At 34.2% G+C, this 17,487-nt stretch overlaps 3 protein-coding genes across 3 annotated transcripts; 2 read left to right on the forward strand and 1 right to left on the reverse strand.

Moving 5' to 3' along the window:
* Positions 1-5,452: 5,452 nt before the first annotated feature.
* On the forward strand, positions 5,453-8,097 carry LOC145556263 (uncharacterized). Its single transcript, XM_081617914.1, has 3 exons — positions 5,453-5,664; positions 7,833-7,933; positions 8,031-8,097. Exons 1-3 carry the CDS (start codon positions 5,524-5,526, stop codon positions 8,065-8,067), a joined length of 279 nt encoding a protein of 92 aa, XP_081474040.1. The 5' UTR covers positions 5,453-5,523; the 3' UTR covers positions 8,068-8,097.
* A 230-nt stretch (positions 8,098-8,327) lies between these two features.
* On the forward strand, positions 8,328-12,696 carry LOC145556264 (uncharacterized). The gene is made up of 9 exons (XM_081617915.1): positions 8,328-8,482; positions 8,600-8,815; positions 8,898-9,117; positions 9,253-9,800; positions 10,275-10,389; positions 10,993-11,042; positions 11,591-11,694; positions 11,795-11,882; positions 12,212-12,696. Exons 1-9 carry the CDS (start codon positions 8,381-8,383, stop codon positions 12,542-12,544), a joined length of 1,776 nt encoding a protein of 591 aa, XP_081474041.1. The 5' UTR covers positions 8,328-8,380; the 3' UTR covers positions 12,545-12,696.
* An 877-nt stretch (positions 12,697-13,573) lies between these two features.
* On the reverse strand, positions 13,574-16,910 carry LOC145641996 (protein Dr1 homolog). The gene is made up of 6 exons (XM_081693041.1): positions 16,719-16,910; positions 16,196-16,266; positions 15,526-15,615; positions 15,202-15,296; positions 14,263-14,331; positions 13,574-14,149 (listed from the first exon to the last, which is right to left on the reverse strand). The coding sequence occupies exons 2-6, from the start codon at positions 16,251-16,253 to the stop codon at positions 13,982-13,984; spliced, it is 480 nt and encodes a 159-aa protein (XP_081549167.1). The 5' UTR covers positions 16,254-16,266; positions 16,719-16,910; the 3' UTR covers positions 13,574-13,981.
* Between the last annotated feature and the right edge of the window lie 577 nt (positions 16,911-17,487).

Consider the following 17,487-nt stretch of genomic DNA (forward strand, 5'->3'; position numbering starts at 1 on the left):
TTTTTATTTGCACCATGGGCCCATTTAATTTTATGTAAGAGTTTTATAAGTCATTTGACGCAAACAAAAGGGAACAAATGGAGTAGTAAGAAAAATATATATTTTAAAGGAACTCATGTTTCAAAATAAAGGTTACTTGATTTCTTTTTTACTAATCGACAATTTAACTATATTAATGACTAAAGTTGTATTTTTGCCAATTTGACCATCAAAATTATGCATTTCAAACAAAAACATAGAGAACAATAATCTTGACAAAACGCGTTTATCTTTTTTTTTTTGGTTATATATAGACCTCAATTAATATAGGGTTTAATACACTCAAACCATATATTTGACAATGGTAGGGAAGGGAACACTACTATATACGGTTATACACTGTCCCATATTGAAGACATTTTGGTGCTTGAGACGACGTCCAATAGCCATACTTGTACACCCTTGTCATTATAGACCACATTAATTAGCATGTTTATTAAGAGCCTTGGCTATCTTAATTGCAATTATTGGGACCACATGTCAACTTGCATGAAATTCAAAAAAAAAAATTAGCAACATAATCTAAGAATTAAGGAGGGAGCACAATTAAGCAATAAGAAACTTTGAAGTAGTAATTGGTATGATGCAAGGCTACTCTGGTTTAGTCATTCACTTCAATTCGTGTTTCCTCTTTTGGTAAGTGGCATACCCAGTTTGTGAGTTTGTTAGGGTTTGCCGGCTCAGCCTCGAAGCAACATGTTTCTCTTTTGGTGTGTTTACGTTTAGCTAGGTGTGGACGTGTGGTTGGTTGTTTTTAATTTTTTTCTTTTAAGCTGTAATTTGTTCTTTATTAACGAATTTCGCAAATTTGAGGCATGAACTTGTATTTGCCGGTTTGTCAAAAGAAGAAAAAAAAACAGAGTTTAATGTAAAATCCTTAACTTTCATCAAGATAATCATCATTAGCAACAAAAATTAATTAAAATTTTCAATATACGTTCATTCATATCCAACATGTAGCTTACTACATATCAATCATTATGGGAATGATCAATTAACCACTCTTCTAATAATGAGACGTAAATCTATGAAAGTGATACTTGAGTGTTATAAATAATGAGACTAATATTAAAAGAAATGCTTATAGAATTGAGATTAAATATTATATAAATGAGACTCATACAGCTAGTATTTTTTTAAAAATGAGATACGTGTTAAAAATGAGAAACTTATGAGTTTTTGAAAGGTACACAATTAATATAAGAAAATAAGGTCCAAGTAATATTTGAAAATGATATTTTTGAGTGTTCAAAATTGAGACCCACCCAAAACATCACCGATTTCAACATGAGTTTATTATGTCAAATGTCTTTAATATGAAGCTACTTTTTTTGTAGAGCTTGGAAAATTATGAATAGATCAAGAATAAAACATGTGCAATATAAGTTAGGCCTTGTAATTTTGTGAAAGTGTTGCACTTTTACATCTTGGTGTGTATAAAAGTTGTCTGTGAAAGTTTGATGTATATAAAAGTTTTCTGTGAAAGTTTGATGTACGACACATTGTTGAAGTTGATAATTTGATATTGTCATTGCTAATCCATTAAACAAGCACCTCTTGAATTGAGCTTCCTTCTTCTAATAATGTTTTGGATTCATTTTGGGGTTTGTCTTATTTAGGAAGATAAATTAATGTTGTTTGAAGAATACGAGATAGAATGAATTATAAACGATACATGATGATTGATGTTGTTTAGGTCTTTGTATGCAGTTGCAAACGGCATAAAAGAAAGGGAAAGTAAGTAGAAAATATAGTATGATGGATGAGAATCAATCTCAAGATCTCTTGGTATAAGGAAGGAAACTCTAACCACTTAATTTTTAAATGGACATGGTTCACACTAATTTATTGTGCACCACTAACATTAGAGACAATATGATTGTTTTATTAATAAAAAAAGTCACTATATTAAATATAAAGGTTATTATGTTGAAATAAAAGTTAGTGTGACATTATAAAAGCTATAACAGCTTAACTTTTTTTAAGGAAATTTTGTGAAAAACTACCTATTATACTCCAGAATTTGCGAGAAACTACCTATTAAAAAAAATGTTGTAATTGACTACCTAATTTTCGAAAATTGTTGTAATTTACTACCTTACGCCGGATTATGAAGGAGTTTGACCAAACTTCTCCGGTGTTGACTTGGTCACGTGACCATCACGTGACACTTAATGACCCTTTTATTTCACAAGTGTCACGTGACCAAGTCAATGCCGGAGAATTTTGGTCAAACTCCTTCATAATCCGGCGTAAAGGTAGTAAATTACAACATTTTAAAAATTTTAGGTAGTCAATTACAACATTTTTTTTAATAGGTAGTTTCTCGCAAATTATGCATTATAATAGGTAGTTTTTCACAAAATTTCTTATTTTTAATGAAATTTTTAATATAATGGTTAATATTAATAATAAAGATCATAATGTTAAAATTAGGTTATTATTCAACATAATTTCGTACTTTAAATTCATAATAATATTAAAGGTCACACATGTTTTAAAAAAAGGTTACTATGTTAAAAATAAGGTTACTATAATATATATAATTCGGGGTCACTATGTTGAATATAATGCCAGTTACGTGTGTATAAACCTTAGGTCCACAATAATATTATTGTGGACCAGGTTCACGTAAGATTTGTTGCTTGTGTTATTCCTCACTCTCAATGCATAACTCCGTACATAATTTTTATAAATCTTATGATGTTTAACTTTCTTCCCCCAACTCTTTATTTGTGTAAAAAGACCTTGTAAGTGGTCGATTTATTTAAAAGGACCTTTTAAGTGAAAATTTGTGAAAAAAGACCTTTTTAAGTTGTATTGTTATTATGAAGAGGTACTAGGCTGATTTTTCGAGTGGTCAATGGTGGAGCTTCGACATTGAATTTCATGTGGGAGACACGTGACTTTTTGTAAAAAGCCCACACGTTTTTCTTTTAGGAAGTATGAAAGGGGGGAAAATGAAAAGGGTAGTTCGAAAAGGAGGGAATTTTGGGGGAAAAGGGAAAAAATGGGTGGGCTTTTTTTTAGAAGTCACTTGACCCCACGTGAGAGTCAACGTCGGAGCTCCACTGTTCACCACCCGGAAAACCCAGGCTAGTACCTTCTCACATCATAATACAACTTAGGGTGCGTTCTATTCACCTGATTTTTACTTATCTGAACTTATTATAATCAACCTTATTAGAACTTATTTTAGTTATAAATTAAACTTGGGTAGTCCTGATTAACCCTTATTACAACTTATCTGAATTTATTTTCCCTGAACTTATCTTATCTAAACTAATCTAAACTTATTAACCCTTATCTGAACTTATTAATCTTTATCTAAACTTATCAACCCAGAGAAAAGTGAAAATAAGGTAAAATGAACATGGCCTTATAAGATTTTTTTTCACAATTTTTCACTTAAATTATCCTTTTAAATAAAATAGACCACTCAAAAGGTCCTACACAAATCTTCCTTTTACTTTTCTAAATCTTTTGTCATATGAGCGTTTACATGATTTTTGTTGTCATTTGGACTTTTACATGATTTTTATTGTCATTTGGGCTTTTACATGATTTTTAATGAGCTAAAATTCATGATTTTTTATTGGGCTTTACTCTAACTTTTTGCCAAAATGTTTTTGGGGTCAAGTACTCAAGTATGAGCTCTAAAATAATATGTCATTGGATCTTAAGTTTTGTATGTAGGTAATTCCTTTTTTTTTTTTTTTTTTTTTTTAATACAGTTACAGTATATATATAATTAGAATCTTGCTAACGAACGCCCTCGGGACGTTGGATAACCATTTAAAATATTGCGTAAAATGATATTAATTTGGAAAAGCATGACAAAATCACACGTTGATTGATGTAATTAATGTTCATTTTAATTTAATCTTTCTACTTTTAGGCTTTAGCTAGCTTATCCAATGCCCCTAGGGTGTTCGTTAACTTTTGTCATATAATTATTATTATTATATTATTATTATTTTTTTTTTTTTTTTGATACATGTAATATTATTATCTAATATAAATAATTTGTTCTCTAACATATCTGTATTAAAAAGTTGTGGCATGGTTAAGAATTCTGATTTTTGATTGAACAAGTATGGTTGGATCAAACACCTCTAACTTTAATTTTTTTTATCTAACATCCACCATTAATGATGATTACGGTATTGAAGTTAATAAATATAGTTAAGGGCTTAAGGCCCTATTCTCAATTTAGTTTTAATATTATGACTTGTAGCCTAAAATCAATCATATATAAGCTATAACCTCATGTTACAAGATAGAGAGTGAAAACATGAAACTATACTTAAGATTAAAGGTGGGCATGCATCGTGCCGTGCCGTGCCTGGGTGGGGCTCGTGTTGGGCCGTGCCGTGCCAAATTTTGGCACACCCCAGCCAACGACACGGCCCACGTGTCTGGCGGACCGTGCCGGGCCGGGCTGCGGATCAACCCGTAATTTTTTTTTAATATATACTTTGTATGTATATAAAAAAAAAATCGATTTATAAAAACTTAAGTTTATATAAATAATTGTGTAGAATTGGTAATCATTTTAATACTAAAATATTTTTTTGTACCAATTTTCTTTTAGGCTTAGTTTGATACCAATAGACTTCTTTTTAGTACTAAGATACCAAGCTAATTTAGTACTAATAAATTTTACTATAATCCTTTAAGATACGCGTTACTTGAAACTGTGGACTTTTCCTTTAGGTGGGTTATACGAGAAAGTCTTTGTCTCAATAGCTTGAGTTTTCTATGACTCTACTATTTAACGTTGTTATTAAATTACGCATAGATGATATCATTCAGGCACCAAAATGCTTCTTCATTAGTATCTACAAGTTCAAAATTAGGAGTAGGATATAAGCTTCATTGGCATTAATAGCAATTCTATACTTCATATCATATTATCATCTTATTATAACATAATACAAGCAAATGTTATAATTTATTAAGTATCATTAAAATCTTAAGTTATTTAGAGAATATAGACTGAGACATTCTTCGGGGTATAAAAGAGTGGGAGATTCGATGCTCATTTTCTCTCATTTCCAAAGGAGAGCTGATGCACATACAATCATTGTATGTGGTCCCTACATACAATACCATTAGAAATTTGACATATCATTAAAAAAGGGAAGAAAACTAGGAGTCAAATATAAATTGAATTCAAATGGAACTTGGACCCATAATTTTAGCCAATAAAAACATGACAAATTATGGTTGTATATAGGGACCACATACAATAATCGTACGTGTAGCCTTTAGAAATCAAGCTGAGTAGACTAATTTGGTCATTCATCTTACTCACTCGCAAATTCGCAATACCCAAAAAAAGTTACAGTAAAATAAAATAACTTCCCCTCATTCCCACCCTTTACCCATGCACCCTGTCTTTTCCCTGCATTACATACTGCAAGCTTGAAGAGAAAGTCGCAGAAAAATACAGTGGCAGTATCAGAATTGCAGTAATAAAAAATGGTGGTTTTGCCAGATTATCCAAAATCCTTCAAATTAGACCGAAAATCCAAATTTGCTACCAAACTTAAACCCCTCATTTCTCATCAACTCAACCATATTTGCCCAGATTTTACAAATGAGAGCGATGACGTCCTTGCTGTAATCTCTCTACTCTTTTTCTTCCATTTTCCCCCATTTTTTTGTTGCTTTTTATATATTTGTTTTATTTATCTTTGTTTGCTTGAAATTGAACCTTAATAAGTTAAGATTATGGAGTTATTGCTATTAAACTAGTTATAATACGCATTGATGTAGTTGGGATTTGTGGGTTTTGTTCGCCATTTTATTTTGTGGGTTTTTGTTCGTCATTATAAATTTGTGGGTTTTGTTCTGCACAAAATTTCAGGAAATGGGTTTCATAAAAACTTCAATGGTGGTGAATTATTTGTACTAATTTTGATGATTATTAACTGAGGAAATTGTTAATCAATTGTTGTGTATCTTTGGTGTAGGAGCCCTAGTTGTTATTGAATAAGGTGAAGAAATTGTTTTATATAACTGCATTGTTCATAAAATGTTGTGGGGTTGTAAATTTGTTGTTGGTTGCTTTTGGCAATTCTAGTTTGATGCTTACTTGGCATGATTTTGGGGTGAATCTAACGGATAGCCGGCGCTAATTACTTGCCAAACCCCATTATTAGTGTTGTGATAATAGTATTAATGGTCTCATGGTGAAGTTATATGATAAGTTATTTATTTTGTGTGTGTATGGAACATGGAATGTTAGTATAGAGCCTGATTTCAAAAGGGTTTGTAAAAAGCAACTAGATGAACATATGTGAAGAATTTCCTGTTTAAGCTTGGATGCAACTGTACCAGGATGTTTTTTCCGCGTTAAGTAACTATCCCAATCTAGGGTAAGCTGGTAGAAATGTTATATAGTCCAGGTTCATTGCTCATGCCACACACAAGAATTGATTAGCAGGGAGCACAAGTTCCAGATCATACAATAATAATTCATAAGTGAACATATATAGAATGCTGTTTGTGGTAAGATGCCTATTGCTGTTCAGCTGACGAAATTTGACTTGTTATGACAAAAAACACCCAGAAGTAACATGCCATATTAGTGTGGGCATCGTTGCATTGTTGTTCCTTGGACGAGTCATTGTTGCAAGTTCTAAAGTTTGGATTTACATGTATGGATTTTAAACTACAGGAGTTGAAAATGGCAAGTTTCAATTAGGGTGAAGGTCTCAGAAAAGAATTGTTTCATTACTAACTTTGGAAGCTGTTGCTTCAAACATTGGAAGCTGTTGATGATGAAAGTGAAATTATGTGATCTTCTCTATGTGCATGGAAACCTATCATCTTACAAAAAAAAAATTCCCCTTTAATAGAATATGCTAGTGATCAAGCTACAATGTTCCTTCAAAAAAAAAAAAAAAAAAAAAAAAAAAAAGCTACAATGTAACAGAGAAACAAGCACAAATTTACCTGGCCTGGAGCTTCTTTGGGAAATTGGAACTTCCTTCTCAGTAATGTTGTACTATATTATTAAATATTATTAACTAATAAACAAATTTTAAGCTGTCAATTTTTTATTTATATACATTTTTTTTTATTTGAAAAGCTGTCAAATTGTCGGTCTCAAAAAGGAAGCAGTTTGGTGACTGGTATAGATTAAAGTAACTGGAGGGCTTCAATGTGAGATAAGTTACCATCTGACCAATCCTTGTCTGAGCCTTTACTACCCTAAATATCTTTAGCTTCTAGTTCCTGTTCAAGTGTTCAGTCTGCTGGATGATCTGTGTGTTCAGCTATACTTATGTTGAATTTGATACTCTGGAGTCTTTTACCTGATTTCCTTTCAAACCATGCTGTTTTGTTGTAAGGTGGCATCTCTTTGACTCATACCAGAAAGAAACATGCTATATGATCTATTAATGAAAACCAGGTAAAACTGGGTACTTGAACAGAGTTTTTTACCAAGTAGAGGTGTGTTTCAATAGTTTCACATGCATTGCTTTTTGAATCTTGCTTTCCTCTAGAGTATGAAGTCACTTAGATCTATATCAAAATCATATACCAAGGGGTTTTGAACAGTTCATATCTGGTAATCTGGTATTATTGCTTTGAATGCTTGTAACTTGGTACAAAATTTTTCTGCATGTGAATGATCTGATAATGTGACTCTGTTCTTTCTTATCTAGTATTATGATTTCATTTTCATACCATCAGTGAGCTCGTGTTTAACATTGGAGCTCACTGTGAATTGGTTTTCCGTTTTCATAACTTACTTTTTGCTTCCTTTCCTTTTTCTGCAGGAGTACATTACAGTTTTGGTATGTAATGGGAAAAACCAAAATCAGGCAAGAGACGATTTGCACGCGTTTCTTGGAAGGAGGACTGAGGAATTTGTATCTTGGTGAGTAATTCTTGATCTACTGATCAGCTGTTTTATCATTATTCAACAAACGCTTGTTTCTAAATCAATTGCTGTTCTCCTGGACTACTGCATTTAGGTGGGATAAACCTTGCAAAACATATAGTGTTAGATAGCATTCTTGAGCTACCTCACAGCAACTTGCCAACTGCAGCAATTGTTTAGTTACTGATACAAAACAAACATCTGTCACTGTTGCCTCCTGATAATTGTTTGTGACCAATAATATTGTTGTTAATGATATCCTTGCAGTATTTGAATAGTGAAACTCCAATGTAAATTTAGTGAGGATTCAGACATCTGAACTGCGTACTTGCTTCCTAATTCTATAGCCGAAATTCTCTTTTGATATTTCCGGCTCAATATTGTAGGCTATGGAAGTTTCTTCTGAAGAATGAGACTCAATTAACTGCTTCGGTATCATCAGATATGACTGTTGGCACTGTCCATAGTTTGTGTGATGTTGATAGAGACAAAGCTTGCGCAAACAGAACATTTAAAAGTTGTCCGAGTTATTCTGTCAATATGATGGTAATGGAACTTTTTGAACTAAACTTCTTTGTGCTAGAATCGTCTGTAATTCTTGTCAAAAAAACAGAATTGTCAGTAATTTTCTGGTGAAATTTTGAAAATTATTTTTATCGACAGGGTAAACATGATAAATATCATTCATCTGGGCAAGCCTGTAAATCGCCTGATATCGAACCACAAAAGGATTATCATCCTCCCCTAGCAAAAGAGTTGGCAAAAATTGCCATCCAGTCAAGTGACCTTCGAAACAAAGTTGCTAAGTTTGATTATTCGAAGAAGGTGCTGTCATCAGTTAGGAATTATCAGCTTGAAACAGTAAATGACTGTGAAAAGGTAGACATAATGAGTGCTAAATTTTGTTTGTTCGTGTGGGTATTGATATGCATTATATCTGATTTTTTAACTACTGATCCAGCATTCTAGGTGCACTGACTTGTTCCCTAAGGCTGCTTCTTTAGCAAGGAAAGATGTTGCTTTGAAACTCGATTATCTCCCTGCATCTGTAGCTAAGTCTACTCGAAGCTGTAAGCTGCCAGATAAGGAACCTGCTAGTTTATTGGGGAGGCCTCCTACTTCTTTACAAGAGAGGAATCCTGCTTCTAGAACACAGTTCTCTAATGTCAGTAAGCTTTCAGGTAATATAATTGCTTCCAAGAATTAGCCATGTTCTTCATGAAGACTCATTCATTGAAATGCTGCTTGATATTATCATTGTAAACACCAGCATTACTTCTTTTTTTTTTTTTTTTTTTTTTTTTTTTGGGTGGCAGAGTGCCCACAAATGCGTAATGTGGGTAATGCCTTGAAAGGGAGCCTTACTCCAGTAATTTCATCCTCCAATATCAACCAGCCACGGAAAAGTGTTTGGGACAGATTGGGGAAGCCTCAACAGGATGCACTATCCAGAAGCCAGATTGTTGATTTTTGTGCAAGAGAAAAGGCTCATTGCAATAAAAACTGGACTGACCACCATTCTTCAATGACTCCAATTCCTTCTGAACAAACAGTTCAAGCTTCTCCCTTGCCTGCTCTGTCTAGAGGTCAAGGCAGCCGAAAATTGGGACAAGTACATCAGTCTTTCCGGGGAGGTGGCACTCACCAACTTGATGACACCATGAGACCAAAAATTGCCGTTAAGACAAATTTTGAGGTTCCATCTATTAGTAATATTGGAAGAAAAAGGCAGTTTGGTGAAATTAGTGGCCAAATAGATGCTGGTATGACAACAGAGAAGATAACAGAAAACCAATTTGAAAAGCCTTGGCAGTCCCGTAATATATCAGAAGTACCATTAGAGGGTTCTCAGTCTGTTGTCCCTGTATGTGAAACCTTCTCCCTTTTCCCCCTATCCCCTAGTCCACTCTCTCATCCTCACCATAATGAAATATTGAACTGGTTGGCCTGTATATCTTGAAACTTGTAAGGGCATGATACCTCTAATGCGGTTCATTTAAGTTGATTTCATTTCATAAGCAGTGAAGCCGGTTAATAATTGTCGTCTGATATCAAGTTATACTGCTCAGGAATCGAAGACTTAGTTTCTTAATTGTGGAAGGGACCTATGTTTTTTTTTTTGTTTGTGGAAGGATCTTGCTGCTTATTTTTATCTAATGACCTAGAAGATGCTTACTAATAAAAAGACTAGGTTTCATCTAAATAATTGTCGTCTCCTTTGAAATTGCTCTGTTTGTTACACCGCGCCATTGAGATATAATGAATGTGATAATATCCCTCTGCTGTGGCTTAGTGCTTCTTGCCTTATAGTACTAACATGCCCATGCATCCTATGCAGCAAGTGGATGATATGAAATTGCGTTTGCGTCAGATTGAGCTAGATATGGTTAAGCTACGAGAAAAGCAAGTATCATTGGAGAAAGATGGAAAGACCAACTTACTAACAAAATCTGGTAAATAGTGTTCCATTTGCTCATCTGATATCTTGATAATATTATAGTGCCATGCCTATTGTACAATCTGCCTACAACTTTTACATGTAATAAATTTTTAGCCTATGGATTTGTAATTAATTTTTTGAACATTTTAAACAAGTATGTGCTGGATTGCCGGATCTTTATTTGTTGATGGCCATATATTCACAAATGCCTAAACATTGTGCGTTACTGGGATATTAAAGAAATATGCTCTGAAATCTTATCTGTGCTGGATTGCCGGATCTTTATTTGTTGATGGCCATATATTCACAAATGCCTAAACATTGTGTGTTACAGGGATATTAAAGAAATATGCTCTGAAATCTTATCTTATTCATCAACATAAAAAACAAACAAACTAATTATTATTTGCTCTGCTATTTTTTTAACAAGTTTCAAGTTATTATGATTTTGTCTCACAGGTTCCTTCTCAAAGTAACTATCATCTCTTTCTTGTTTTTACAGCTATCTTGTACTCTTAATACTTAATTAGCTCAATGTTCTCCTCCCTGTGCTTCTCTCTTATATTCTGACAGAGGTTTGCCATTGCTTAAGTAAACTTGATCACTCCTTTTGCAGGTGTGATAAAGCCAACAGTGGATGAATCAAGAACAGTGCTCGTGACTAATGTAAAAGCCTAATGTCCTACAAAAAATTGCAATAAGTCCAATATGATTGATTTAACCCCATCTTTTCTACATTGCATGTATCTTCCACAGGAGGGAAATTCATATGTTAAGACTTTGCTTAGCATATCTGGCCTTAGAATAAATAAAGCTGACATGCATAGAAAGTGGTTTGCATAGAACATAATTGGAAATTGGCTGAATGCTAAAGCAAAATATTTACATTTCATTTCTTACTTATGTTGAATGGAAGTTCTGGAGAATTGGTGTATTGATTTTTAACTTGAAAGTACAGAAACAGTATGGGAGCTTAAATACCACCCCCCCCCCCTTCCCCTTTACCTATCTAAAAAGAATATGAGTATAAAAAGTAGGGCACTCATGCATATATGCACCAACCCTGAGAGCCATCTTATCATTTGCTTTGCTTTTAGAGAAAAGACAGATTTTGATTAATTGCCTGTTCAAAATATCATCTTTTCCTGCATTTGAAGATATAAGTTGGGTAATGAGACTGATGACAAGTATGTTAATGACTAACAAATTTGTAGGTACATTTTGAGGCAACAAAAGAATCTTTATTGATGTACTTCTGGAAGTGTGGAGCTGTTGTAGACATCAAATTTGCTGATAATATGCCATCTGCACGAGAAAAGTAGATTTCATCTCCTTATCTGTCTTTCATTTGTCAAAAAAAAAATATATATATATATATATATGGATATCTGATATTTGAGAAAAACTCCCATGTTTAGGTCTGCTTACATTACTTTCCAAAACAAGATGGCTGCTGATAAGGCTTTGAGATTCAGTGGGGCATCTTTTTATTCAAGAACCATTAAGGTAAATTTTCAGCTCTACTGATGCATTTTTTTAAAAATGATTCTTATAGCTGTTATTCTTATAGACTCAGTGGCTCAGTGCCTTATCGAGTTATCGTACACGTGTTTGTATAACACTGGAACAGCTTCTTTCAGTAAAGACTGGGTCAGGGAGAGGGGGGGGGGGGGGGGGGTTGTAGTATGTACTGTGTAGTTCTTCATAGCAGAGATTGACTGTAAACTACAGTTCTTTGGTTCTCCGTTGGAAGTCGGGACTGTTCTTCTACTTTAGTTCAGCCTTCAGCAACCAAGCATGATGTAATTAAAAAGTTATGGTGCTGAATTTTGTAGGTTTGTAGGACGGGGGAATTTCCCAGTACAGCCACAGCACCATCAGCTGAAATTTCTGGCAAGAAGATGCAAATTACTCCTTCAAAAAGCAACGTTAACCCTGAGGGGTTTTCTAATTCTGAATCTCATTCCAAGTGTCAGAATGAACCTTTTTCTTCAGCTCATTCAGAACCCTTGTCTTCTACCTTTGACGAAACAAAATCAGTTGCGGAATCTTCTTGTCAGCAAGGACCTTCAGCTGCTTCTTCCGTAGAGATGCCTGCAGAATCAGAGCAGCAGAATTTGGCGACTGAGACATGTACCTCACAGCCAGAGCATCTGTCTTTATCATGAAAGGCCTAAAAAGTGCTCTGATAGAACTGAAACTTACAATTTGATGTCAATTTTTACAAGGGTGAGTTGTGGATTATACTTTTAACTTGGGATAAACAGCATATACCTTAAAACGAAGTATATAATAATTTCTGTAGGTAATTGTACAGAAAGTCAGAAAGAGCTTTGGCAATGTCATTCACCAGTTGAAAAGGACATGTTTGGATCCTGTAACGGATTTCTTAACTTTAAATACAACGAATTGCATGTGCATTGGTACAACACTTGTTTTTCTTTTCCTAAAAGCTACAGAGTGCAAATTATTATCTTTTTATACAAGTCATTGTTTAGTATTGATGCCTTTTGTCCGATTTTGGTAAATTTTTTAGGCGCCAAACCAAAATCAGATCATATTTCATGGCTAAACCTAATAAAATGATTAGGTGTACAAATATATACTTGTATCTTCTGAATTTCTAATGTCTTGGAGCTTAAAATCTGCCAGAAAAGAACAATAAAGTGAAGTGCACCAAATGTATTTTCAAGTGTTTAAAAGGGATTTACGACTTAAAACTGTTAATAGTAGCAAATTGGCCTTTTCATACTGAGTACGAGACTACTGGCATCTATCCGCTTCAGTAAACAGCTGATAGCACTGCTAAGTGCTAACATATAAAAATAAGCTTAACCCTGTAAGCTTTATCACTACCTTGTCAGTAGTGTCTTCTAAACATGCCCAAAATCTGAGACATGGAGATGGTGATGAATACTCTACTGAGCTTGGCAAGCTGTGCTCTCCTGTTCAAGCTCTCAAAATTTTAATCAAAGTGTTACATATAAAAGCTCGAGAGACATTTCCTGCTGTCACATTGCACATTTCTCTGATCCATGTTATGCCATCTTCAGGCAGTCGGTAAATACATTTTGTTAGAATTAGAATAGCACAGACAAAATATATAACCCACTCAGGCACTAACAGCCACAGACTTGACTTCAGAAATTTAGATGGCTTTCGGAAAGAAAAGTGTCAGTCAGTAATACATCCCGAGGAAAAAAAACATTCACTGCATTCAAGATATTAGAAAATAAAATAAAAAAAGTTACACTACATGTTCGCTGGCTCAGCTATAGCCTGCAATACAACTGGTAATGACTAGAAAAGAGGGCTGTGTACTAGTCACACCCTTTACCAAGGAAAAACTAAAGGTAGAATTCTCCATTGATAGCAATATGTACCCTCTAAGAGCATCTCACTACCAAAGGTGAAATGCTCCCGCTAATTACATTCATTTATGAACAGGACAATTGGTGAGATACAAATTTATAAAGCTTTAAACACAGGCCAGAGCTCTTGCCTCACAGCTTTGTACAAGAAAATATGAGGTCAGATGCACAGAAGATGTTAATGGGTGCTTTTGCCTATGATTTAAAGAAAACAAAGACCTAAGATCCTAAAAGTTAGCTCTCTGGGGTAGGGTCGGTATCTGATTTGGGAAGAGGTACATTCCCATTCATTCTTGCCCGAGCCTCCGCAAACATCCTCTGCTGCTCAGCAGCAGCTTCTTCCTCGGTCATCTCGGCAGCGTTGCCCCACTTACCACCACCACCACCTCGAACTCCATCTTGCTGAGAAAAATACAAACATAGATTATTCAAAAAATAGCTACAGCAAATACTAAGCCTGATAGGCCACCAGGATCAGTGCAATCTTTAAAGTTAACTTGGAAAAGAAGAATCACCATTGTCTCCACTTTATGTTGTTCGTATGCAGCATAAACATCTTCAATGTACTCCCCAAAACCAAGAACCTGAATGATAAACATGATGAAACCATGATCTGTCTAAACTCAGAACGAATAAAATAGTAAGACAAGAAAAAATCAATAAAAGAACAAATACAAATCATTAAGGTGACACAATCAGTTCAGAACACAAATCAGCTTCCAGATATCAGAACAGGCAGAATAGATATTACTCCGTAATGAAAAGCAATGTAGATGTAACTTTATCAACATAAAGAGGGGGGCCAAAGGCAATAAAATTAGATGCTAAAATTTTTTTTGCTCCCAACCCTCTCTACATAAGTCAACAAGATTGGAAAGAGACCGATAGAACTAAGAATTTGTGCCCAAAGAGCCCACTACAACACAAAAGAACTGCAACCTAAGGGAAAGAAACTGATCCAAACTTCTTTCAACTTAAGAAAGATTGAGAATCTTTCCAGAAATCCAGGAGATTGCCACAAAATTTCCCCTGGTGAAGGCCTACAATGACGGCTACAACCGAATTGATAAGGCAAAACGCCATTAGGAGGTAGCATCTTTGTACAAGCTATGTACACTACAAAATTCTCACATCTACTTGTTACAAGCTACCAGAGTTGTCTCACTAAATCAATAGTCACTATCAAAACAATCATGGCCAACTTGCCAAGCTTCTATACCTGCCCAAAGTATTGCAGTATCTATTCACCTATCCCATTAATCATCTATTTTAACTTCAAAACTGTAAAAGGTCAAAGAAATTCATTAACAATCTTGTGTCCTTGACTCCCCAAAATAACAAGGAAAACCAATTCAACTTATAGATACCACAAAGGACACCAATCATACAAAAAAGAGACCTTTAGTATATTTCAAGGAGGGAGACAGATGGTTTAGAATTTATAACAAAAATACCTCCAAAGCCTTCAGTACATGCTCAGGTGCAATAGTTCGTTTTTCTTCTCTGTTGCAAACGTCATTTGATTCTGATGAAACAAGATTTATAAACTCTGAAAGAATGAGATTCTGTCAGTATAAAAAGCAACTAAAACCACAGAAAATACCTTAGATACTGCAAATGAAGGGGCTTCACTCCACAAATAAACAGTAAAATGCAATTTGGAATCATGGTATCCAACACCAACTAGCAGAAACATAAACAAAATAAAAATAACCATACAAATAAGGCCTTTTGATATAACTAAAAGTATTAAGGGAAGAAGAAAATCATATACTCACCAACACAACATTCAATTAATAGATCTTGAGCATCTCTAGCCACACGAACATCTGGGGGCAACATCTCCTTTATTATTTTAGTCATTGTAGCTGGAAACAAGTAACAAAATGTATTGAAAACTCAATCAAGTCACAGAATATAATGACTATTGACTAGTTCTATTCAAAACCATGGTAATTAAAGTTTAAAATCTTTTGGAATTAAGTCACAAAGCTAGCTGCATACTAAAAATTAAAGTAACAATTAAGCTTTAAGACATACTTTGATGCTACCATAATTCCATAAAGAATGTATAATCAGAAATAAGACATTTGGGAAAAAAATAAATGGCAGTGCATAGCGTTTCCTGAAACCACAAGGCCCCTACTTATGATTTTCAAATCCCAAATAGTCACGAAAATGCTTTAGTCTGTTAATATGCTTATATGCATGCTTGAAAATGCAGTGCAATCAAGAGCAAGAGGAAAGAGATAACACCTAATCAACTTTATACAGGCCTTATTAATCCAACACATTACGCCAAGCATTTAGCTCAATGAAGGAATGTTAGAACAATTGCATCATACAATTGAACCGAACAAAACAATATTACTCCGTATAGCTCGAGAATACCTTAAAGAAAATCAAGAGTAGGAAATTCAAGTTACTTGTCAAGGGTGGCAGAATTACCTTTAGGGAGTGAAGCATCTTCTTTTGCCTTCCCAACTATGTCCATTGGCTCCATCATACAAATACACAGCCTACAAGCAGAAGCACATAAACATCATACGCGCCGTCATCCCGACACATCATAACTAACAAATTAGCATCAACACAACAACAACAACAACAACAAAGCCTTAATCCAAAAGAAATATGATTTGGGGTCGGCTAAAATGAATCGTCATAAGGAACCGTATGATAATAGAAATTTTAAAATCTCTTTCAAAGTGTTTAAAGATTGTAATAATCCGCCTTTTCTCGTAATATCTTTCAACCCTCACATCAGTCAGATCAAACTAGGCTAATCCTAATTCACATAAAATATCGTACTCAAAGAATTGCTAGATTCTATTTAATCAAACCAGTTTCAGATAATAAATGAGAAAAATTGCAAATTGGAAGTAACCTCTTCGAAAATAAACCCTAAATCAAATTTAATTCTGAAAAAGCGAAACAAATCACAATCAAATTAGGTATAAAGAAAACTAACCAGAAAGATCGGAAAAGAGGTGGAGAGTTGAACCGATGAGAGTCGCCGGAGAAGGCGGCGTCGGCGGCGGAGAAGAGGGGAGAAAGAGGGAAAGTCACCGGAGAACGGTGGAGTTTGGCGGAGATTTTAGGGTTTCAGAAAATTGCGAAAATTTGGGGGACTTTTAAACTATGCAGTCTTAATTAATTTTTAGAAATTAATTTTTTTTTTTAAATTTAAAAATAAATTAGAATTGGCAAAAGTGGTGTTGTTTTGTTTGGTCAAAATATAATTATAGTGGCTCTGTTATCATTGTTTTAAGATTGGGATAAGGACAGATAATTGAGGTGCAAACGTCCAAATTATTAAATTAAACTTGTTCTATACGGTTCTCGAGTTCTAGTGCCCTCAACAGTGAACACTTACCACTTTTTAAGTACTTGACTATGTGTGGCTCGGGCCAAAAGACACTTTAAATAATTTTTTTACATGGTAAATTTGAAAACAATGACAACAATAACTCATTTTGAATTTTTTTTTGTTTTATATTACATTATAATACTTGTACTATATGTATTTATACATAAATTTTGGTATGGTTTGGTTTTCTTTAGAAAAATCGAATTTAAAACGGTGTGATTTGGTTCAATTTCAATTATAATATGGTGCGATGTGGTTTGAAAAATCCAAAACCCAAATTAATGTGGTTTGGTTTTTGTTTAGGCTATAAACAATACCGTAAACCGAACTTTATGTTATACTAGGGCAGCTAACGCGCGCGTCATAGCTA

Source organism: Chenopodium album, chromosome 8, assembly GCF_948465745.1.
Source record: "Chenopodium album chromosome 8, dcCheAlbu1.1, whole genome shotgun sequence".
NCBI classification, from domain to species: domain Eukaryota; kingdom Viridiplantae; phylum Streptophyta; class Magnoliopsida; order Caryophyllales; family Amaranthaceae; genus Chenopodium; species Chenopodium album.